Source organism: Pollicipes pollicipes, unplaced genomic scaffold (assembly GCF_011947565.3).
Source record: "Pollicipes pollicipes isolate AB1234 unplaced genomic scaffold, Ppol_2.1 Scaffold_4740;HRSCAF=5597_pilon_pilon_pilon, whole genome shotgun sequence".
NCBI classification, from domain to species: Eukaryota; Metazoa; Arthropoda; class Thecostraca; order Pollicipedomorpha; family Pollicipedidae; genus Pollicipes; species Pollicipes pollicipes.
In genome coordinates this window covers 40,241,710-40,265,256 of record NW_023596545.1, presented here as the reverse complement: position 1 = coordinate 40,265,256, position 23,547 = coordinate 40,241,710, and the positions used below count along the sequence as shown (strand labels likewise).

The following is a 23,547-nucleotide window of genomic DNA, read 5'->3' as shown; positions in this document are numbered from 1 at the left end:
GACAAACAGAAACAGAACTGGCAGCACCACTCCAAATAACACTACCCTACTCTATCAATGATCTCACATGAGCATTGAAGGTTCAAAGCAAAGCCTTGTGATTGAACCACACTTGATGAGGCCACAACAGCACTTGCACACTTTGCATGAGAGGACCCAGTATCCTGTTTGCTATCATCAACTTATATCAACAATGCAAAAGATTTTCATTGCACTCACAACAAATCAGGCACTGTGTGGCTTAGCTCGGCAGAAACCAGATTTTAGTGCAATGCAAACAAAATGTTCCATTTAAGCACATAGTAAAAAGGGCATCAGTGGCTCTCACCAATGCTTCAATTTTCATCATCAGTGTTTCACCAATGATGTTACAATTCAAATCACCGTGGATTTGAGTGCAAAAAGACTCAGGTTGACAAGCAGCCAAAGTTGAAAGTCCAGATCCCATCTTAACAAATTGGCCAGATAGTCATATCACAGCCAGGGGTGAACAGCTTCAGAGGATCAGCCAGCATTTTTCTACTTATTTCTTCTCTTTTTGCTTACTGCTGACATGCTTTTTCTATTGAGTCATATAGGAAAAATATACCACTGATTTAAAATAAATGAGATCAGGTGGTCAATCCAACACATAATGAAGAATTCAAAAATTAGTTTTACATGGAAGCATTATTTATTTAATCAGGTTTACTGGGTTTACTACTTTATCTGCATTGAATTTTCAGTACAGCATAGGTCTGCTTACAGACCTTCTTTTATACATACATCCTTTTCTCTTGTTAACAGGTGAACATTAACAAGTCCCTTGGTATGGTGTATTTAAGCATGGATAGCCCACCTGGGTACTTAAGTACTCGCAAAACAGGGCATGTGGCTAAAACTCATATTTTCAGAAAACAAAACTAGGTAACCAGTTTGGACCAGACACAAATGTCAATAGATGACTGTTGATCCAGACCCAAGACGCCGTCATGAAGGAATTTTACCGATACATTACCTGAGTTGTCTTCACTTGAGGATTCTCCCTTTGCATTCACCATGGTTTGTGAAAACCCACGACTCGTAAATAGTCCTTTTCGTCAGCTTCTTTTACTGCATGCAGTCTTCCGGTACACCAGTGACAAAGTGACACATCGACAGTGACAACAGTGCCACAACCGCAGTGCACCACGGCGACCACACTAACGATCCGTTGCAAGCCAACGACAGCACGCGGTCACCTCGGTCACCTCCTAGCATCCACGGCGTTAGATAGCCTCGCACGGCGCTATAAAGCGCCGGAATAATGCATTATATGCGCTAGGTTCGTCTTGAATTAGCAAAAACAAAAACGTTAAAGTGCTGTTAAAGTGCCTTTTAGCCATGCCGCTTGGTTACAGGTACTTGTTGAAAACTGGTCGGTCAGTAAAACACGATATATGATCTATTAGTTAATCTAAGGCATTTTCAACCGAAAACATGTACCATCGTCATACAGAGCCTTAAAAATATCAAGGAATAAAAACGCTGTCTTGAAGTGTGGACATAAATGTCGGCAAATTGGAACGAAAAAAATATGAAGATAGATTGCTAATTTTACGCCCAAAAAACTTGGTTGTGTATTGCTCGAAAATTCAATTCATTTACCACTGGCAAGGTGCTCAAACCTAGCCAAGGGGCACTACATAGGCAGGATTGCAATCGTAGCTGACTATCTAGTGCATTGCAGTGCTTTGAGCCGCCAAATCCAGAGACGGATGCGCAAACGATTCCTTGAACGCGTAAGGAAATAAAACAACAGTATACTGGTTCTATGAGGAGGGGCGTGTGGGCTGTGTTTACGGGTGGAGATTGCCGGTGTGGATCCAGTTAGGGGTTGTGTGTTCTATGTTCTGTGTAGGGTAAGTACGCTAAAGGTGAGTATCTTGAGGAAAGGTGTCGTGTAGATGGTCGTAGATAACAGTTATCACTTCTCCCCCGTGTGTCTCTCCTCGAAAGTGCAAAGACACATTGCCCCGAACGTATCCGGTGTGTACGTAATTTCATTAGCGTGCCCGCACCATGCTGAACGTACCTGGCGTGAATGCACCATGATGCCTGTGATACCTCTTCATAAAATCATTAGTCAGGCTTCTAAGGTTATGTGGCCAATGATGCCGGTCGCTGGCCCGGTCATCATGTCTTTGCACTTGAATGTTCGTTTTGGTATAGGCATAGTTAGGTATAGCAAAAGGTGGGATAAATTTGAGTTATCCACCAATATCTGAGTTTACAAACAAGGCATCCACTGTGATGGGTGCTTAAACAATACCAGTGAGCTGAACATTATCCTTGCTTGTGCTGTATTCCAGTCAAGCCAACTTGTGTGGAATTTTCATGAAATTGCTTCATGAAAAATATTGTTGCATTATTTTTATTTGAAATCGTCATTGAAACATCACATTCCTTGAAGCATTGAGCACTTGTTGGCATTTGTGCTGATTGTGTGCTTTACTCCAAATATTTGGATGGGCCACATGTGTGTGCTGAAGTTGTCTGTCATGCTGCTATGTCCTATGCTGGGCATGCTCTGTATGGTATGCATTTTGTGCAGTCTGGCCCATTGCCATGCAGTTGTGCCTTACACAATATGGAGAAATTGTGTATTATATTAACAATATATCAACATGTAAAATGTTAATGATCCTTGTGTGTGGCTGTTACTGCCACTGTGAGTTTAACTGGAATGGGCAGACTATAAGCTATGCAACAAGCAATTATGTGGTGAGAACAGTGTAATAGATTGATGAACAAATAAGTACTTTAAATATATTAAAAGAATGCAACATCATTACAAATGTATCAGTGATAAGTGGACCATTTGGGTTTGCAAAAGAAAAGCATATGAGTAATACAAAATCAGAAAATTAATATTATTAGAGCATTTATTAGATTATTAGCAGAGCATTGCTATCAGAACATTGATATACATTTAGTTATGCACACACATACACAGGGATATTTAGAAATGCTCAGAGCACTCCTCTGCTAACAGTGAAATAGAGCATTCTATATTTCGATGGGGTTTTGAAGTGAGATAGTCATTTTGAAAAAAGCATATAGCACAGTTCACAGGTATGGTCTTTTAAGACTCAAACACCATCTTGCTACTGATCTTGATGCCTGTAAACTTGTGGAGACAATTTGATACAGACTACTTCAATGTCACCCAGGCACGCATGACACATAGAAACGTATAGAAACGCTTAACAACGCACCGCAAGGCGAACGCAAGGCACACATAGAAACATCAGATGAACATTTTCACGTTATTAGCTATGTAATGCTCAAGGTCAAAGAAAATATGATTATTGAATTATGTGCATCTGGCATACCTGAGCATGCTTTTGGCAATAACAGACCCTAGCTGGTCATCATCAGGTCTAATGTGTTGGGTGCAGTTTTAAAGCACAAATCATTGGTTGTATATATTCACTGGAGTCTTGGTGTAATAATTGTATATGCCATGTAGGAATCTTGACAGTGCTACCAGTTATGGCAGAAATAAGACTGGGAATCAAATGGCTTTAAGGCAATCCTGCTCATTGGAAAATATTGAAGCAAGCAACATATATTATGATATTCATGCAATTACACCTATTGGTTTGCTTTTACTACTTTTCTTTATTTTAGGCATAAAAGACTGTTTTAGACAGTGAGGTTTGTTCTTTAGTCAATATGGTACTCAATATGTCATTGATTGTGTCCTGGTCTTTATGGAACATTTGCATGACATTGAGGTACTGCCAACTAGCCATGCAAAATTAACACTTACTCATAGTACATCGAACTCATTGAGTGATGGCATTGCGGTGCTGGAAGTGTTCGCTGAGCCAAATGGTGTAAGGTGTTCGTGTTTTGGACCTTTCTCATGGTGTGCTTGCATATATATATATATATATATATATATATATATATATATATATATATATATATATATATATATATCCTCGGGCTTGATTTCCCAATGAAGTGGACGTCGATTGGCTCTCAAACAATACTGAGGAAGTCGTGCAAGCATCAATTACGAAGCACGTTTCGTGCTACATAGCATACAAAATTGGACATTATTTCTTTACTGGCTAGTTACTGCGTAAGTACAACTTGTGATCGAACGACCGAACGCCATGATCAAGTCTATCAATACAAGTAGACATGCTCAACTCACAGATATATATATATATATATATATATATATGTATATTTTTTCTTCTACATATATATATATATATAGCATACAAAATTGGACATTATTTCTTTACTGGCTAGTTACTGCGTAAATACAACCTGTGATCGAACGACTTAACGCCGTGACCGAGTCTGTCAATACAAGTAGACATGCTCAACTCAGATATATATATATATATATATATATATATATATATATATATTTCTTCTATATATTTTTTTCTTCTATATATATATCCGTGAGTTGAGCATGTCTACTTGTATTGACAGACTCGGTCACGGCGTTAAGTCGTTCGATCACAGGTTGTATTTACGCAGTAAATAGCCAGTAAAGAAATAGTGTCGAATTTTGTAAGCTATGTAGCACGAAACGTGATCCGTAATTGATGGTTGCACGACTTCCTCAGTATTGTTTGAGAGCCAATCGACGTCCACTTCATTTGGAAATCAAGCCCGAGGAGGCCAGATCTGAACTATTGGACGGTGATGACCTTCCTGACTAAGAACGCCGCCTGGCCTGTTGGACGGCTGGATTTGAATGGCGTTGCTATGGCAGCGCGCATGCCTGAGTGGCCTTGAAGTAGTCTGCACGAAACAGTGCACATCTTCGCGGAAGGGTGGTTCAGAATCTAGAGGGTTTTAGGGTTTAAGAAGGGGGGGGGGCTGCGAACGGCACCGAATGACATTCAAAATTGCTAGTTCATCTCGCAGCCTGATACAAATGTGAAATCATCCCTTCAAGAATAGCGCTATAAATGTACATGTGAATGCCAGTTCAAAATATAAAATCACGGACAAATACGCAACACCACGAGAAGGCGCACGTAACAATTTTTTGGTTCAGCAAACGCGCCCGAACGAACAATGCCACCTTTCGGGAAGTTGATGCACTATAATTTAGTCGACCCGCCTGCTGCAGTGTCAATTCCGACACCCTAGCCTGGCAGCGACTTTGACGCCATGAAGACGTTCCACGACGTAACCAAACGATGACGTGTTAAGGAACATATTTGCTGAATGGTGAAGCTGTGTTGTTCAGAGCAGTCTTTTACACTTAGATGCAAACCAATGATTGCAAGAGAGTTTCTTTCATCATGTCTATTGCTTTTCTCAATATCTTCGAATGGCGAATATTCCAATTAAGGTGCGTAATTCTGCTCAGAGGTGTCTGCTGTGCAGTATGCACCTGCGGCGGTAGTTAGTGACATGATCAGAAATAAAACAATCCTCCGTATATTGAAATCCTCTTTAGTGTGAGTAGGTTTGGTCTGCTGAACTCTGAACAAAGATGGTAAGTTTTCAGTCAAGGGGCCGGCTCACATTTGTTTAGGGGGACAGTTTACCAAGAGAGCCATTTTCAAGATTATTCTCCGCGGTCCCAGCCATGCTGTTTTTAAGGTTTCAAACCCTCTTGCTTCTGAGCATGGCACATGTGAAGTGGTGCATCCTATTTCACACCGTCTATCTGGAAGTCACTAAGAGATGCATTATGTCGTAGAAACATCGCGTGAATGTCCCACCTCACTGCCTTTTTTCGTCATGGTTAAGACAAATATGACTACTGAAATGTAAGGTTTCCAATGATAGAAGGTAACTGGCTAACAGTCACATTGACCTGCATTTTGCACGTCCCAGTCGCAAGCGGTATTCTGTGATAAACAACACAGGCATTTGGACGACTACTGGCTTTGATGGACGTCAGCTCGTCGATAGAATAACTGGAGAATATCACTGTAACTGAATATGCAGATGAAAGTAATAAGCATGCCACCGTGAAGAAATGTTAAAAAACAGGGGAAAAGGCGAAAATGCTCGTGCATAGCTCTTATAACACAAAGTTCCATGCATAAACCAGCACCGCCACCTTGCGGCGCTTAAAGGCACTGCAGGCGAGTCATACAGCCCGCCACGATTACGGGTCTGATGTGGTTAATTTGGCGGCGTCTCTGGCGTCATAAAACGTTCTATGACGTAAAGAACCGGTGACGAATTGAGGGCCGTGTTGACTTCATAGCGAAATTTCGTTGTGTGGAGCCGTCTTTTGGTCTTGGAAGTATGCTGATGATTTCAAGTGGGCTTTTTCTATCATATCTCACGTTGTCTCAATATTTACAAATGTGGAAGACCCTTTAAGTCCATTGCCTGCCAAACATGTGGGCAGTAACGGTGTGGGAAATTTAGTCCTGTCAGGTTCTTGCCAAACATGAACTTTACTGATGCTATCTCTGAATATTTTGGAGCATATGCCGGTAAGCGCTTCTTCGTTATGACGTGTTGTGGCTATGGCATCTGATGTGTTTCATTACAGATACTTGTGTATCATTATGTCCATAGTTTCACGTGTCGATCTCATGATCTGCGGCACCCTCGTGTTCTGTCCTGTGTTTAGAGAAACTGGTGATGTTTGACATTTGGAAACAGTTTAAGCTTTTCATCTAGACTGTGTCCAATAAGTTGGCTTCGGTCCCCAGTGGATTTTAGTTTCGAGATTAATGTTGCTAGGCTTTTTTCATTGACTAGTTATTTATTGCACCATTTTTGTAGTTTTCTATTTGTAATTTTCTTATTTTTAAGTACGGTCAAGATGGATGATGGAAGTAATGGTGGCAACATAAAACAAGAGGCTGAAGTCAACAACAAGAATCTTATTATCAACTACCTACCACAGGCCCTCACAGATAAAGAGTTCTCACAAATGTTTTCCTCAGTGGGGGCCATCAAGCAGTGTAGAGTTATGAGGAATATGCAGGTAAACAATGCATCAAGATAAAATGCTCCTATTTGGGCATTTTAGGCTGCTATTTGAAGCAGGGTGATTGTAAAGCCAGTCATGTAGTGTAGTTAATGTTCTATGATCACTTTGTTGTAGTGGTGCTCCTAGACTCCTGTTACTCATGCACTATTTGTTGAAATCCGCTAGATGCATTGACTGACCTCTGCTAGCGCTTGAGCTTGTCGATGTGTTGTAGTGCTGGACTGTTCAGAGAATGAACTGTGCTGGCGTGGCGCTGTTTATCTGGTCATGTTTTATCGTCCCACAAAATATAGTCTGCTACTGGGTCATATGTTTGGTAGCCAGATATGCTCACACTTCAGTGGGTGTTGTCGATTTGAATGAGTACAAAAGGAACGATTGTTAAGTATGTTCATCACTGAACCGATGGTTTTCTATTAACACGCGCTCGGGTGGGGTGTCATTTTGACCACCACCACCCACCACTCCCAAGTGTTTTCCAGAATGGTTTCCAACGGCGCGGCGTATCCGCGCCAAATTTTGCGTAGTTATAGACAGTTAAATAGCGGATCGTTCGGCACCAAAAATTTAGATGTACCTTGTGAGGTCGCTGAGCTACGGCAGGTCAGAGTTAGTCCATGGATTTAGCAAACATGTTTTGTGAGGAAACGTTCTATCTGATGTAACAACGGAGTATTACACGAAGCAATGCATTTCTGTTTTTTTTTAGCAATATAACGATAGAATTAACAAATTTCATTGGCCTAGGGTCAGGTATGAACGTCAGACCCAGGTCAAACTAACCTGTTTCATTACTCTACAGCTTGCTGTGTAGGTTAGTTTTTGGTTCCCATTTCGAGTTTATTGATGACGAAAATCGCATTATACATCTTCCATAGACTTCTGAGCGGTCAGGATAGGTCATTGACCTAAAATGACCAGGGTCAAAACTTTGTTAGAACATACTGCCTAGCGTAATCTTTAACGCTTATTGGGATGCAGAACGTCAAGCAGTATTGTATGATTTTTGACAACACGACCTCCGAAAGGCCAAATAGTCACTAACCTTAAATGAGTACCAGCGATCTTTTTTAGAATAAGTCTTGAGGTTCTGGGGCACTTAAAACTCTAAGGTGGAGTTTTACCTCGTTTGACCTTATTTGGCCCGAACGTCATGATCTAGGAACACCAAATTTTGGCACAAGTGGGTTCACATACAGGCCAACACACCGTGTGAATGTGGTGCCTTTAGCTCTCTTAGTTTCTGCGGGAGATCTTAAGGGGGAGGTGGCAAATTGACCCCCACGCCATTCGAGCGAAAGGTGTTTAACCGGCCACCCGGGCGCGTGTTAACCGTGGGATGTGCTCGTAGCCAAGTACACGTTATGTAAATACATACCACCTCTGTGTTACTCTAAGCATCATTCCATTTATTGTACAAAATTGACATTGTTATGCTAAGTTTCTCCTGGCATTATCTAATCACATTGTTATTTATCATAATGCGGTGTTTTCTGACGTTGGAGGAACATGACTTTGCGGCACAAATACTTACAGTCATCATATTACCCAGTGATAATTCGACCACCAGCCCCATCCTAACATGTGCATGCCTTTTTATGCTAGTAAGCTCAGTTCATGTGTGTGTGAGGTAGTTTTAGGCTAATCCAGCTTTGGTGAGCCATAATTTTTGGCCACTATGCAGCTTGGCGACTTCTCCGCGAGGTAATGCGAACTTTTGAGTCCATCCGTAGGGACTGGGACTGAAAGTCCTAGTGGGTAACCCAAATAAATTTTCCGCACTGTCTAGCGAAGAATATGGCCAATCTTCCAAGCGGCCAGAAACTTTTTGTCCACCAAATCTGGGGTAGCTGTAAAAATAGTCTTACACCAACACCAATATGCATTAACTAACCTCAGTTGACTTGTCGAAAATTACAATGGTAAAGCATTATTAGGTCATAGGTCTCCAGTTTTGTCTCCTCCTCCCTCTATGCAGTCATCGGCTGGCCTCAACTGCGCTGAATCCCCTTTTCCTAGCTTTTGAAACAGTATGTTTGTGGACGATAATGGTCTTCCTGATGGCGCGACCATCTTTAGGGGCCGTCCGTAAATTACCGTAGGCATGGAATGGGAGGTTTGATAGACCGTAACAGTTGCGTAACGAGGCAGGGAGGGAGTTTTTTTAGGCAGTGTGACAGCACATCCAATTTTGTTGCAAACCATGCTAGTTGTTATTTTAATCTGATTAAAACCTCAAAGCCGGGTTCTATTGGGTTTCATTTATGACAAGGAACACGACCGTTATTGGCCTCTCAGCTCTGTGTCAGTTGGGGGCCAAGTAGAACTACTTTGTTGTTTATGCTTGACGCAGGTAGGGAGAACCTCCAACTCCCAAAAACTTCAGCGGAGTCTCCCAACTAAGGAGAGGCAGGTTTCGTCTAGCATAGTTGTTGCTAAAGCGGAGAGCGAGGGAAGAAAATGACCAAAAATCCGTAACGTAATTTTTGGACAGCCCCTTCCATGCGTGTTATGATTGTTAGTGCTTGCCGGTATTCCATGAAGCAGTGCTCCTGGCTAGTAAGTGTGAGGAAAAATGCATGTAATCAGATACGCATTTTGTATCGATGTCTCTCACATATTAATTGGGCAAATTTCTTACGCTGAGATGTGTAAAATGAACCAAGGAATTGATACACTGAAAATTGATTATGGACCAATCCCTGTTTAAGATAAGGTCATGATTCGAAATAGTGATTGTTGGTCTTTTATAGCACTGCATGGTGATATTGCAGGCAATAGATGATATTTTCTGAGGTATCCAATCAACAAAATGTAACGCACTAAACGATTGAATTCTCTTGATTTAGACTTGTTTTACCTGCAGATCTGAACGATTTATACCAGCCCGGAATTTCACAGCATTAGTGTGGATGGGGTCAGCAAAGAGGCTGACATATTCGTTGCGTTAAAGAGCTCGCTCTAGTCTGTACTCTGAGGACTTCTGTCGGCAATCGCTGCAGCTCGGCTGGGAGCGCTGGGTGGTGACACGAGAGGCAGCGGAATCCGTGGACCCGGCGGTCTTCTTGCAGCTGTGTCAGCTGATGACTTGCGTTCGTGGCGGTCACCCCGCCAGCGCACGCGCATCGGTGGACGACTAGCGCCGTGTGTTGCAGACCGGCTACAGCTTCGGTTATGGCTTCGTGGAGTTCATCAACCCTGACGACGCCGACAAGGCCATCGCGTTGCTGGATGGCCTGCGGGTGCAAAACAAACGGATCAAGGTGTCGTACGCCAGGCCGCCCGGTCAGGACATCAAGGACACCAACCTGTACATCCAGAACCTGCCCAGGTGCGGTGGGGGGGGGGGGGGGGGGGGCGCTGGCCCCGGCAGCGGCGGTGCGGCTCCGGCGCTGTCGGCTGGTGGACGAGGCCGTTCGTCATGCAGGATGTTTCACTTGATGAGTCAGGGTTAATATGCAAGTGAAGATACTGAAAATTGGCCAACCACATGTCATCCGAGGAGCGTTGTTGAAAATTGCCGGACGTTTAAATTAGTGTCTTTCACACACCTGTGGACTACTCGCAGACCACAATAGGTCTACTCGCAGACCTATTGTGGTCTGCGAGTAGAGCTGTGGTCTGCAGGCCTCCATCCCAGCATTTAGGGGCTGAACACGCCATTTACAAGACGCTGGCAGTCGTGGCTCCTGGCATTCGGAGAAGTGCCTTTGTGTTCAGGCGTGGGGCGTTTTGCTAGGCAGATGGCCACACAGGCAAACACTGGCTATACAAGCAAAAATGTCAAAATTTTCAAACATTCGATTTCATGAATTACGTTCGTAGATGTTTCATTTATACTATCACATAATTTTGAAATGTTACATTTCGAATGAAACATCCTGTATTGGAGGCTTTGTTGCGCGCCCACATTTTGTGGATGCATTTTTCCCCTACACTGTTGCAAACTGTGCAGCCTTGTTAGTGATGCTGTGGTTTTAGCGCACCCGCTCACCGTCCTGCCTAGGTTCCGCGTTTTCACGTGTTACCGAACTGGGCTCCCCCTGGTGTGCTACCACCAAATACGCTTTGAAATCGAGCTTCGCCTCGTCTCCGTCCCAGCCTAGAAACCTCCCGCGTGCACGTAAATCTGGCGCTTGGTTCCCGGTGTCAGATGCATGATCCCTCCTCAGGAGCGCGGGTGGCCCTGCCTCCAAATTGCATCTTCCACACGGTCCCCATCCGTCGCCTGAACGCATCACAGGGTGTACTCCGGGATCAGTGAGGGGCGCGCACTGGTGGTGGTCACGGGCCCCTGCGAAGCCGCTGAAACATTTGGCATGACATGTTTGCCGCGGTCGGCGGATGATGCTGTGCGTATCCCATTATCTTCCAGTCATCAGTGCTCAGTGAATAAGGACAAATGGGTTGTCTGGAAGTCGGGTGCTGTGCGTCTCTCGTCGGCGTTGGCCTCCCCTCCCACTCGCACACCCACTCTCGATCATTGGCGATCGCGCCGGTGCCGCAGGAACATCGAGGAGTCCTTCCTAGACGAGCTGTTCTCGCCGTTCGGGAAGATCGTGCAGCGTCGCCTGCTGCTGGACAAGTACACGCAGATGCCGCGCGGCGTCGGCTTCGTCCGCTTCAGCCGGCGCGAGGAAGCGCAGCACGCCATCCGCGAGCTGAACGGCCACGTGCCCGAGGGTGCCTCACAGCCTATCAACGTCAAGGTGGCCGAGGACTACAGCAAGAGCAAGCAGATGTACATGCTGCAGTACATGGGCTGCATGGGTGAGCGCGCGTGAAGGGTCGGTGGCGTTGAGGGACACGGCAGGGGAAGCACCCCCGCGTTGTGTAAGATTGCAGGTTAGGCAGAGGCCACTGGGAATAGATAGGTTAAATCACCGAGGAGGCCTCCAACTGCTGACGAGAAACGGCCCGTACCATTTACGCTGGTAGTCAACCAACCTAGCAGACTGTCTCTTTTGCCAACCAGCCTAGAAGGCTTAAAATGGGCATTACTGGTCGAAGGAGCTCTAATCGAAAGAACTTAACAGGCTGTTTCCGTAGGAGGTTGTAGCTTCGACTGTTACCAACGTCTCGCTGTGGGGTTGACATCTGACTTCACTGATCAGCTGGGTGAGGCCTGCCTACCTGAAGACTTGTCAATGGCCCGGACCGACGTCCGCTGCATCGGCTGATGGCGCCCGTCCGTCGACAGGTGGGAGGGGCGGGCCGGCCGGCCAGCCGGGGGCGCGCGGCGGCCGCGGCGGCGCCCCAGCGGTCGCCGGCCGCGGCGCGCTGGCGGCCGGGCCGCCGCCGGCCGCCGGCATCATGGGCGCCCGGCCGCCCCGGCCCTTCTACGGCGCACCTGTCTATCCGTCGCCGCCGCCGGCCGCCGCCAAGTTCGCCGCCCCACCCGGCCACGGCGACTACGGAGGAGACTACAGCGCCGGGTACGGCGACTACGGCGCCGCGTACAGCGACTACGGTGGCGGCTACGGCGACTACGACGGCTACGGCTGGTACGGCGGCGGGTACGCCGTGTCGGGAGCTGGCAACGCTGCGGCGGACGGCGCCGACTGGGAGGGCGCAGACCCCGCGCGCGCCGCCTCCAGGAGCCTCCCGCGCCGGGTGAGTGCAGGGGCTCTCCCGGCCGCAGGGAGCGACACTGGCGAGGCGCAGCGGCGGCTGCCACTGCGCCGGGTTTGCTGTAGTGCGGGTGAACCGCTGGGCTGTATATGCGCGTTTGGCTTGTTGGTGAGAAGCAGGCAGCCTCGTTATGTACTGTGTCGCGCGTTTAATGCCAGTAATGGTATGTCTTCGTATTAATTTGGTTGTGATATTGCGTCACAGGACTTTATCATTCTTGCATTCCAAGAGCGTAAACCTGAAGAAGTTGGCTGACACACTGTTTGTTGATTTACTAGCTCGTTAAAATACCGACAAATTACTTGTACTGTAATCAGTTGCGTTTTGTTCAGTTGAGTGCTGTTTGCCGCCAGTGAATTTCTCGTAGATTGTTTTGTGACTGCCCTGTCGAAAGCGCTAACGCAGGCTTTCGTTTCAGGGAGGGCGCGGTTTCAGCAAGGCAATGCCGTACAAGTCAAATAACCGCTTCAACCCCATGGGTTCCGGTCTATGAGCTTACGTCGGTGCACACGGCGATGGTCATCCCGTGCATGCGTTGTGCCGACTCTTCACTGAGGCATCGAAGAGAGCTTTGTCCACGAGAGAAGTGTAGTTGTTTTCGTCATTGTCGGTCATTTTCGTGTGGTTGAAAGGCGTGGGAGCGCGGATTGCGGACCCGTCGGTGGCCCGGCCACGGGACGCATATGCGCAGTGCATTGCCTCGTTTGTGATACATGATATTCATCGTTCGGCCATGTGGTGTTTGGATGGTCTGCGGGACGGAACAGGCGACGTTTTAACGAGCCAGGGACTTAACAGCCGGTCTTGAAACCACTTAAAATCAGAGAGCCTTCCTCATCTTGCAGGGTGTGAAAGGACGTTGGATTTGCGACGATAGGCCCCAACGCACACATGCATTCTCAAACATAAGGGAATGTACATGAGCTTCTACGTTCCAGCTTCACGGACGGTGGCGCCAATCTCACTCTGAAACCCGATCCGTCCACAACGACATCTATCCTCGGGCAGACATATCCGGTTATAACAGGATCAGTGGGTCGGTGCTCAGGGGCGGAGGACAGCGCAAGATGCTCCAGACAACCACAAAAGACCGGGCGCAGCGAAGGAGGCCCGGCGCTATCCAACTGAAGAGAACATTGGGAGCGATCTTTTTATCCGGCGCCTGCTGTCGCCGACTCACGATCGAAGCCCACGTACCGCCGTTGGTTCCGTGCGGCCAGCCAATGGCGGGCACGTGGGACGAGCACGTGGTCGATAAAAGGCGGCGCCTGCCTGCCGCCCAGTCCAGTACAGCTGCTATCGGCCTGCGGCGCTCGTCCGGCGCGTGCCTCTCCTGCTCCGTCGTCATGGAAACGGTAAGCGGCGTCGTGGATCAGTATCGACTGTTGTCACCGGTGCTGATGTAAACATGGGTCGACATGGTGGGGGGTGTTCGCAATGCATTGTTGATGCGCATCGGACTCGCTTGCGTGCGTTGCGAGAGGTGGCATTTGGGGTGCGCGTGGACGCTGTCATGCACTTATCCTCGCATTGCACATACTTACGGGTTGTACGCAGGCAATACTCACGAAGGGCTTCCAGAAAGGTAGGAATGGAGAACTCTCCGGACTAGTTTAATAGGGGCGCAGCGCTCAAAATCGCCCCAGAACCCGGCGTGGGATTTGCCTGGCATGGAATGCCTCAAGGACAAACCAAATCGAAACAAATTCGAAAAAGAAAGGATGGTGTTCATACCATCATCGCGTTGCGCATCGTGTGAAACCATCATAACGTTTTGTTATGTAATTGGAGTTAGGCATGAGCCTTCAGCGCAGGATCGGAATCGGCGAGCCCAGCAGCCACCTGCCGCGCCTGCAAGTAGTGCGGCACAGTCTACACCGAACCAAGCAGTGGATTGTCCTGGGTACGGAAGTGAAGAAGGACCTTGTCCCCGACGGGCTCGGCGAAAAAGGACGCGGACGCAGTAACAGACGTGCACCAAAGGCTGTACCCATGGTTTTAATTACCACTGGGGTCGGTGGGGTCCGCACAACTGCCTTTTGGGAAGATGCATTACCATCAAATTTAGAAATGGACTCCTGCAACATGCGAGATAGAACTCCGTCCGTGGCCGTGCCGTGGTATGCTGCTTAAACGGCATCGATTTAACGTGCCCAAGCGCAATGAGCGGAGTTGGGCATCTTTATACAGCGGTTTAAGGTAACTACACTGAACTTCGCCGGGATCCACATAGAGAGAGATAGATGCCTTCCGAGCGCATGGTCGGATTTCACATACAGTTCTCCCGCTGTTTCAGCAGCTTTCCATATCAGCTCCAGCGATTCCAACTAGCCGCGAGTGGACCTCAGGCTCACTGTTGGCTAATTCCCTGCAACAATGGGCCTGGATTCGCCCCGTACTGCTCGGCGTACTTGCCTGCACAGATGTCTGCCCGTCTTGCAGGGCCCGGTGTGCATGATCGACCCGTCGGAGGTGTACCGGCCAGACATCCCGTCCAGCAAGGCCAAGGGTCTGTTCCGCGAGTTCAGCGTCGACAAGACGGACCCCATCCAGATGCGGGTGCGCGAGACCTACATGAAGATGCACACTCATCAGACAGTCGATTACGTCACAAGGAAGGTGAGAAAGGGTAGCCCGCTTTTATCCTCCCTTCGGTGGCGTAGCTAGGATTCGTAGGGATTCCAACCAAGGATGTTCTCTTTCTTGCGTCGGGTACCTGCTGTTTTGGGATTCAGAAAACGTTTGTAGGCTGGCGATCTTCATTTCTCGCCTAGTTTTAGAAGGCCTACAGCATCTTTAAGTGTCAAAAGGTAACGGGGCATTCCTTCGCGGGGGTCGTTCGCCATGTCGAAGAAAGTCATGCCACCTAAAAGACCCTCTGGCTACGCCACTGCTTCCCTCCGAGATGTGATGGTTGTCAGGAGCCATTTGCCGGGAAACAGGCAGACAGGTGATGTAAACAGGCCGGCAGTTGCCTCCACCTTTCAAGGACGCTCTGATCGGGTACTCGCGTTTACTGATATTCTCTGTGCGTATATAACCGCTAATGGTATAAGAGCCTCTGCCGAAGGTGCCATCCAGCTGCCGTCAATGAGTCATAGGCCGACACGATGCAGTTTTCAACCTCCTACGCCTTTTAACTAGTTCTAAATTAGTCCTACTCACGCTAGAACACTATTGTCACAAATAGAGGACTCGCCAACCTACCAAATCCACCTAGGCACAACAAACGACGACGCACGAAATGTCCGCTCCTGCCACGAATTTCATGCACCTTTTACGCGAACTCAGCAACCACCGACCTCACTAAGCCGTGAGCACCTTATTGCTCAGATGGCGCACTGGCTGCGGTTCGACAAGTTCGAGGCCACCATCCTGGAGGCACTGGAGAAGCTGAACGACCTGGTCGGACGAGGCGGACCCGGACACGGACGTGCCGAACATCGTGCACGCCTTCCAGACGGCCGAGCGCATTCGACAGGATTTCCCTGACGACGACTGGTTCCACCTCACCGGGCTCATCCACGACTTGGGCAAGGTAGGGGGTCGCGCCGCGTCTTTGCCGGGAATCAGATGGGGATGGGGGGGGGGGGGTCAAGCAGCGAGTCCCGGCCGCAGCTGGCAGCCGTGGCTCGCTGGCGGAGCGTTCTTCCCGACGGGGGGGGGGGGGGGGTCACGGGGTGACTGTCGAACGATATCATTGTGTCACTGGCTCGGTGTACGACCGCTGCGATACACCAAGGCTGCTTGCCATATACGTCGGCTGCATGGGAGAATAGTGAACGGCATTTTTCTGATTCATCGGAGGCTCTGCAGCAGCCTTTACACATTAGCAAGCGATAGTACTTGGGAATGGCCGTGGGTTCCTTGATTCACGTTGTAGGACGAAACTTATCGTCGCACTTGTACCGCGCATTTCTGTCCTATCCCAAAGTGTTCCCGGCAATAAAAGGCAAGAAATGTAATGCGCAGCAATGATAAAGAAAGCAATAATATACCTGTAGCGAGCACCAATTATGCCATGCAGGTTGTGCGTTGAGCAGATTATGTCATGGCATTTGGATGACCGTTTACGTTCACCCAGCGATTCCATGTGCTATAATATCAACACTGACTGACAGAACAGGCCGCGTTCAATGTGTTAATGGTTGGATGATGTGAACGGCATAGAAGTGCTGTAGCTACTGAAACTTACTATAGGCTGTGACCTGGACGATTATTTGTGTCACGCTGCAGCCGCTTACTGGGACATATCGTCGGTGATCTATACGCTGTTTTTTTATTGTTTTTGTGAAAGAAGTGCAATTGTTCTAAGTCTGTGAAGTGCTCAGATCAGGAAGAAAATAAGACATCGGATATCTTGCATGGTGACATTTTGCCCTTTGCTAACATCGCGCCCGTGAACATGCTCTAGTTTGGTGCACATTTGCTTCCTTAGCGCCACAGCTCCTTTTTCTCCAAAGTCGACCCACGCAGCCAACTTTTACCTACTTCGCGAGTGTTTCGTTTTTGGTAACGTGCTCATGATTGCAACCTTTTTCCACTTTGACGCACATCCCGTCACGAAACCCTCCCCTGTGACGTGTCGTTTCTTGTGCTTCCTAACCGTCTTATTCAGACGCACTCCATTAATGAACGCCACCATCCTTGGCGTGTTTTTCCTCGCCCCTTGGCGATCTCTGCGTCTTGTCCCCGGTCCCGAGACACCGCACATCACTCGCCGCACCTGTCCACTACATCAGCCCGTGACTCGCGCGCCCCCGCACCCAGGTCATGGCGTTTTACGGCGAGCCGCAGTTCTCGACGGTGGGGGACACGTTCGTGGTCGGCTGCCGGGTGGGCGACTCCGTCGTCTACCGCGACACCACCTTCCACAACAACAGCGACCTGGCCGACTCCCGATACAAGTGAGGCGACGGCGAGCGGCCGGCGCGGCGGGAGCGGAAGAGAGGTCGTGAGCTGTGGATGCACTTTTGTGCACTCTTCACACTTTTGTGTGAATCGTTCGAGAGCTTGATTATTGGATGCCTGGATATATGCTTTGTGTTGTTCTGAGTGACAACGAAATGAATGAGTGTAACAGCGAGTGTTAGCTTGCCACGTACGGAGCAGAATAGTTCCACTTTCATGCGTCATCATTCGCAAAGGGAAAAAGTGGTTAGTTCCCGTGCCAAAACAACATCCTGTGATATGACACGTGCGGAATCGAATCACAGCCCAAACGATGTTGAAGCATGACGCCGCATGTTCTGTTACGTTGCATTCGGTTTGCAGCACTGAAAACGGCATGTACCAGCCAGGCTGCGGGCTGGACAACGTGCTCATTTCGTGGGGACACGACGAGTACTTGTACCGAGTGTTGAAGCACAACAAGTGCACCATCCCCGAGCAGGGTCTGGCGATGATAAGGTGAGTACAGAGCGAGGCTTTATCGATCGGTTGACAGTTCAGCCGCTATGTATGGCACGTCAGATGTTTTAATTGGTTGCGTTTCCTCAATATATATATATATATATATATATATATATATATATATATATATATATATATATATATATATATAAATGAGCGGTACACCATCGCAGTGCAAGGGTCATAAATGGGTTATGAATGATGGTTTCCGTCGAAAATTGAAATGGTGAATCTCGATGGCGAATTGAACACTTTGGATTTCGTGGCATTATCCCAAAAGACTACAACACAACCGGCCTGCCAACCTCGTTCGACTAAGCTCGTTGTTGTATAAGCGTAAAACAATGTACTGCATTAAATTTTGCGTGGCGCGTGCCAAATCACACCGGTAAGAAGCAAATACCACTGCGCGATCTACCACCTCAGCAACGCAGCACAACGCCAGCAATATGTGTCATGAATGAACAGATGCGCACAGCAACGCACGCGCGGCGGCTCTTCGTGGGGGCTGGGAGGAGGTTGGCAAGCGCAGTGTTGAGTTCATTTCCTTCTGTGGGTACGGTAGCCTTAAGGCAATAATTTTCGCTGGGGAGTGGGAGGGGCTGCTGAACTCCTTTCTGGGATTCGCCGTCCCTGATGTGACGTCGTCACCACATAGAACACAGCCAAATCGAACGCAGTCGCCAAGACGGCCACCGGCGTTCTTATCCGCTCCGTTCCACAGGTTCCACAGCTTCTACCCCTGGCACACGGGCGGCGACTACATGCACCTGTGCAACGAGCACGACCTCCGCATGCTGCCCTGGATCCGTCGGTTCAACAAGTACGACCTCTACACCAAGTCAGACACGATGCCCGACATACCGGCCTTGATGCCGTACTACCAGGGCCTCATCGACAAGTACTGCCCCGGCAAGCTCAAGTGGTAGCGCCGCAGGACTCGGAGCGGTGTCTGCACACCGCCGGCGAGCGCACCTGCGCTCTCAGTGCATTGGGGCGCAGTGCACTTTTTCCATTGCACACAGCGCACTGGGGTGCTGGAGTGCTGTGCGTTCGTGACCTATGTTAGGTCGACATTGGTGATAAGCGGCTGCGTCAGAGGGGTTACCAGCGATTTAAATGCTCGGTTGGCTCAATCTTAGACGGGAGGGGTGTAATGCTTCGTAACCCGCGCATTGGCATGGTTTGTTGATATGGAGGATCAGGGACACTCACGTGCAATAGGATCAGCATTACTGCTTGGAAGCGCGTCGCGTCGCTGGAGGCCGTGCTGCCGTGCTGTTTTGCCTCCTTACCTCAATTCGGGTGAGAGAGCGGTGTTTTACTACTTATATAGACCTTTGAGATCGATGTTTGACGGTGGCGGGCGTTGTGGACTGTTATGGAGCGACTTCTGAACGTGCTCGACAAGCATTTCGGCAAAGGTGCGGTATGTGATCATCCCGTCGTACTGCCCTGCCTCAGATTGCCTGAGATTTGCAGTGTTCGGCTGTATGCGAGCCAATTGAATGGACTACGATTTGAATACTCACGATCCCGCAGCACCTGCTGATCTGTCTTAGGCCAGACGTGAAGTATGTTGATTACCGTCGTGCAGATGGCGCCAAGATCTGAGCAGCAAAAGTGGAGCCAGATATCTCTGGGAATTAGTATTTATTTAGTTAACGACGATGGCTCCAGTGACAGGGCTTTGAGCCACACGCTTTACAAATCAACGAAAGAATCACAAAAAAACGTCATTTCTGAATCTGAAGATGGTGATTTGGCTTCCAGGTTATTTCAAATTCCCCACCCAAAAAGTATCAAATGAAAAATGAAGTCGTCGCGTACTCTATAACCATTATAACTATATCGTTAATAACTCGCAACGGGGTTCGTTGCACGGTTTAAGCGTATTACCTTAACACTACAGTTTGACCTCCAAGTTGTTTAATTTTGGTAACAGCAAAAACTGCAAGTCGGTAGAGCGACGCTACCGTACAGAGGAGACAAAAAGCTCTGTTCCACGATTTCGGTGTTTTGCCGCAAAGTCATGGCATGACCTCTATGCGGGTTTAAAGTATAAGACAGCTAAAAACAGGGTACAAATTCCGTCATACCCAAAGTCGGGCTTAGAACCTCAGTCCACTTCCAGCCCTTTGGGTACTTATTTGAATACTAATCAAGGGAAGAACGCACTCTAGGGTCTTAATCAAGGTCTGAACCTTGGGGTAGCTAGGAACAGAGTAAAAATGTTATTGTACCAAAAACCGAACTGAAAACTTCACCCACTCTCAGCCCCATCCTCTGCAGGATGCAGTGAGTTCCAATTCACCAGGCCTGAATTTTGGGTACTTCTGAAATTTGTAAAACCTTGTGAGACTTTTACCCAAAAAGTCCGAATGGAGACCAGGTTTTGCTCCCAGCCAATTGAGGGAGACAATTCGCCAAATATGTTGCAAGTGCTAGTTTCATTTTAAAAAGCGGGGACATCTTGTGCGATGGAGGTTATCACCCAGAAACAGCCTAAATTTGAGTTCATCTATTGATTGTTCCGGGGCATCGGTGTGATGTTTTTTAACTCTGAGACAAGTTTTATCAATTCAGACATGTGTGCACCGAGACGTCCCAGAGGAAGCTTGTTTTTCTATGTTCTGAGCAATTGTTAGAAGTCCTGGAGTGAGAATCGGTGACATGCGGCACTGGTTTCATTTGCAAGCGCTCTTCTATGGTTGGTCTATATGCACGTGACATAGCCTGAGTTCGTTCTCAATGCAACATATGCCTTTGCAAACGAAACATTCTTTTCAGTTTACGTTGATTTGCTGATGAATATGAACTTGCATTGTTGTTATTCCCCAGTTGGTGTCATCACTTCTGTGTTTCGCTCAACGGAGCTATAATTATTTCCCTGCCATTTCACGAGGCATTTCGTGCATTTTGTATTTCGTGGTCGCAGTTCGATATCGAGGTCTCTGAAGAACACTTCCCCACTTTTTCACGAATTTACTTCTGCTTCTGTTTAGATAAAGGCATATTGCTGAAATGTCAACCCAACATTATATCCATACTCCTGGTTTTTCTCCGAGGAATGAGCTTAATGCTACTGTCTTATCTATGTGAGCAATGTTTCTCGCTAATGCACTGAACAACTTACGTCATCGTGACTTTGCTAAACTTCATGTCAGCAGTGCTCTGAACGGCGGAAACTGGCGACGGAAACTAGAAACTAATTTTCTTAGGTTATTGTGTTTTATTTTTGTACTCCCAACGACGCCATGCATATATCAACGAACTTCTTAACGCGTTTCTCACACTTCATCTGCGTCTGCTGCCTAGCCATTTGATTACACGAAGGCATCGAGCGCATTGCTGAATAAAGGCCGACGAGGGAGTCCTGGGAGAGCCTAAGTTACGCTAGCATTCATCCATTTGCCTACCGTCTTATTTGCGTCACCTTGTAGAGCAAGACGATTGAGGACCACGGGCGACGATACCGAAAGCACAAAATTATATACAAAACGCTAAACGCACTTGACACGGCAATGGGCGCTAGCAGTTTACCAAGTTCGTGGCAGATGATTACTTTTCAGTATCTCTTTCCATCCACCATCCATAGAGCTGATGATAACTTTATAAATTTGGAAGTTCAGCTTCTCCGCTCCCTGCCTCCCCGGTTCCCGCGCTCCTTTTGTCAGGTTGTCTGCTTGAAGTGCAGTTCTCGACACGGCTCTCGCAATGCCGTGGAAACACCGAACCGAATGCACTACGTACGAATCCCCTGAATGGGAGTCCACCGCACTGCACACGTTAGAGTACGCGTTCCTCGTCTTGGGTTTTCAACGCCTTTCCCACGCTGCTCTTGATCCGCGGGAAGCGACTTTGTGTTTGGCTGCGGAGCCACGTCCCATATCTTGAAGTGCCCCATATTGATCTTGATGTGCCCCACCTGGGTGAGGTGCCCCGATCTTAAGCTGGGTCCCCGCGACGTGGAGCTTTGCCCACATTACCTTCTACGTTCTTTGAAATAATAACAACTCAAAAATGTTGCGACATGAACATAGATTTCGCATACAGGTCCCATTTCAAACGTCTCTAAGGCTCCTTGGCCTTCGCTAGCTTGGGGGGAAATCGACCGCTAGGCTGGCCTTGGTGGGGCCGGAAGCTGCTCTGGCTCTGGTCAGACCGGTCCAGCACCGGCTTTAATGGGATCGCCCCAGCACCAACGGTTTTCCTATACTGTTTTTATCAGAAACTGATTGGTACCGCATTGCAATCCTGAAGGTATCTTACACGTTTTGTCCTTCGAACTTCCCCACATGTTAGGCCAGCACTGAAAATGTTGCAGCCTTTCACGAGACATTTTTACCTTAGGATTGGGACAAATAAAAAATTGGCCGCAATATGTGGCATGATCTTACATGCATAAGGCTGCTGTTTGAAAGGACGGCGGCTTCTGTAAGGTACCGATCATAACGCTACGTAATTGTTTATCACTGATATCATACATTCATCACACCGCACGACATCACAGAATTCCAGTCATTCGTCTACCACGGCGTGACACCTATTGCGCGGTGTTGTGAAAGGACTGTCCGATATACTGGTGGTTTAGCCTAGAAGTTTCGATGACACGCATCGAGCATAGACGGAGAGAAACTTGCTAGTGAGCATCACGGCTTACCACGACTAGGAAACTATTGCTGTTTGTATATAACGTATGCAACGCACACACTGTGATCAAAGCAAACTCCGGCAGCGTTTTCATAAAGCCTCGGACGAAGATTGCGAGTTTGCAGCTTTCGTGCCTGTTTGAGTTGATTTCGAGGTCGATAAATATCACGATGGACGGATCGTGAGTCACAAGCCGATGATTTTAAACTGGTCCGCCGTTGCATCCTGCCTGGACACCTTTTCCTGCCGTGTTTGGCCGGATACCCAATATGATATGAGATATGATAGAGATTATGTATGATAGAGATATGATATGATATGATATGTTACATGATATATATATATAATATATATATATATATATATATATATATAGATAGAGATGTGGCTTCCGCAACTGCCTCGCCATACGTGTTCAATTGGTACTGGCCAGTGACAAGAGACTCCATCACGCCCGCTCCACGGACCAGCATTTGCGCATAAACGAGGGCATTTCCGTGGTTTTACGGTGCGTGGCGCGAACAACTAGGCCGTCATCCATGGCGCCTTGCCCGTACCCTCTGCGTGTCGGTAGATGAGAATGCGGACGGAGCGGAGAGGAAAAGCCAGTCTGTGAGGAAGGCTCGGAAACGCACCTGTCACTTCACTGAGCTTGCTGACATCTCGGAATGGACGAGTGCTGTGCTGGTGTGACTCGCTTTGTCGCTTTCACCGATCTCCGCTGACATTTGACATGTATTGGCACAACGTTCCACACACGCACATGTGGCTTTTTCATGTTGATTGCCGGAGTGATATGTGAGAGGTAAATTGAGTGGGCGAAAAACAGTACAACCAACAGCGAACGAAGTTTTTAAGGCTTTCTTGAAGTTTTTTGTCGTCCTGTCGGA

The 23,547-nt window shown here is 47.9% G+C and overlaps 3 protein-coding genes across 3 annotated transcripts; all 3 read left to right on the top strand.

Moving 5' to 3' along the window:
* Positions 1-1,671: 1,671 nt before the first annotated feature.
* Positions 1,672-11,745, top strand: LOC119098376 (sex-lethal homolog). The gene is made up of 4 exons (XM_037221295.1): positions 1,672-1,760; positions 6,781-6,955; positions 10,117-10,292; positions 11,469-11,745. Exons 2-4 carry the CDS (start codon positions 6,791-6,793, stop codon positions 11,743-11,745), a joined length of 618 nt encoding a protein of 205 aa, XP_037077190.1. The 5' UTR covers positions 1,672-1,760; positions 6,781-6,790.
* A 529-nt stretch (positions 11,746-12,274) lies between these two features.
* LOC119098375 (glycine-rich RNA-binding protein 3, mitochondrial) lies at positions 12,275-13,326 on the top strand. The gene is made up of 2 exons (XM_037221294.1): positions 12,275-12,574; positions 13,011-13,326. The coding sequence occupies exons 1-2, from the start codon at positions 12,275-12,277 to the stop codon at positions 13,083-13,085; spliced, it is 375 nt and encodes a 124-aa protein (XP_037077189.1). The 3' UTR covers positions 13,086-13,326.
* Positions 13,327-13,875: 549 nt separating this feature from the next.
* LOC119099051 (inositol oxygenase-like) lies at positions 13,876-19,547 on the top strand. Its single transcript, XM_037222102.1, is given in 7 exon segments — positions 13,876-13,947; positions 15,035-15,211; positions 15,926-16,000; positions 16,002-16,130; positions 17,363-17,499; positions 17,867-18,001; positions 18,729-19,547. Coding segments are annotated over 7 exon segments (867 nt in total). The 5' UTR covers positions 13,876-13,938; the 3' UTR covers positions 18,934-19,547.
* The last annotated feature ends 4,000 nt before the right edge of the window (positions 19,548-23,547 follow it).

Bases quoted from the DNA above. Each gene is read 5' to 3' on its own strand.
- LOC119098375 (XM_037221294.1), top strand. From the start codon at position 12,275: ATGGGCGCCCGGCCGCCCCGGCCCTTCTACGGCGCACCTGTCTATCCG. The intron at 12,575-13,010 runs GTGAGTGCAGGG...CTTTCGTTTCAG, and splicing joins CCAGGAGCCTCCCGCGCCGG to GGAGGGCGCGGTTTCAGCAA.
- LOC119098376 (XM_037221295.1), top strand. From the start codon at position 6,791: ATGGATGATGGAAGTAATGGTGGCAACATAAAACAAGAGGCTGAAGTC. The intron at 6,956-10,116 runs GTAAACAATGCA...CGTGTGTTGCAG, and splicing joins GAGTTATGAGGAATATGCAG to ACCGGCTACAGCTTCGGTTA. The intron at 10,293-11,468 runs GTGCGGTGGGGG...CCGGTGCCGCAG, and splicing joins TACATCCAGAACCTGCCCAG to GAACATCGAGGAGTCCTTCC.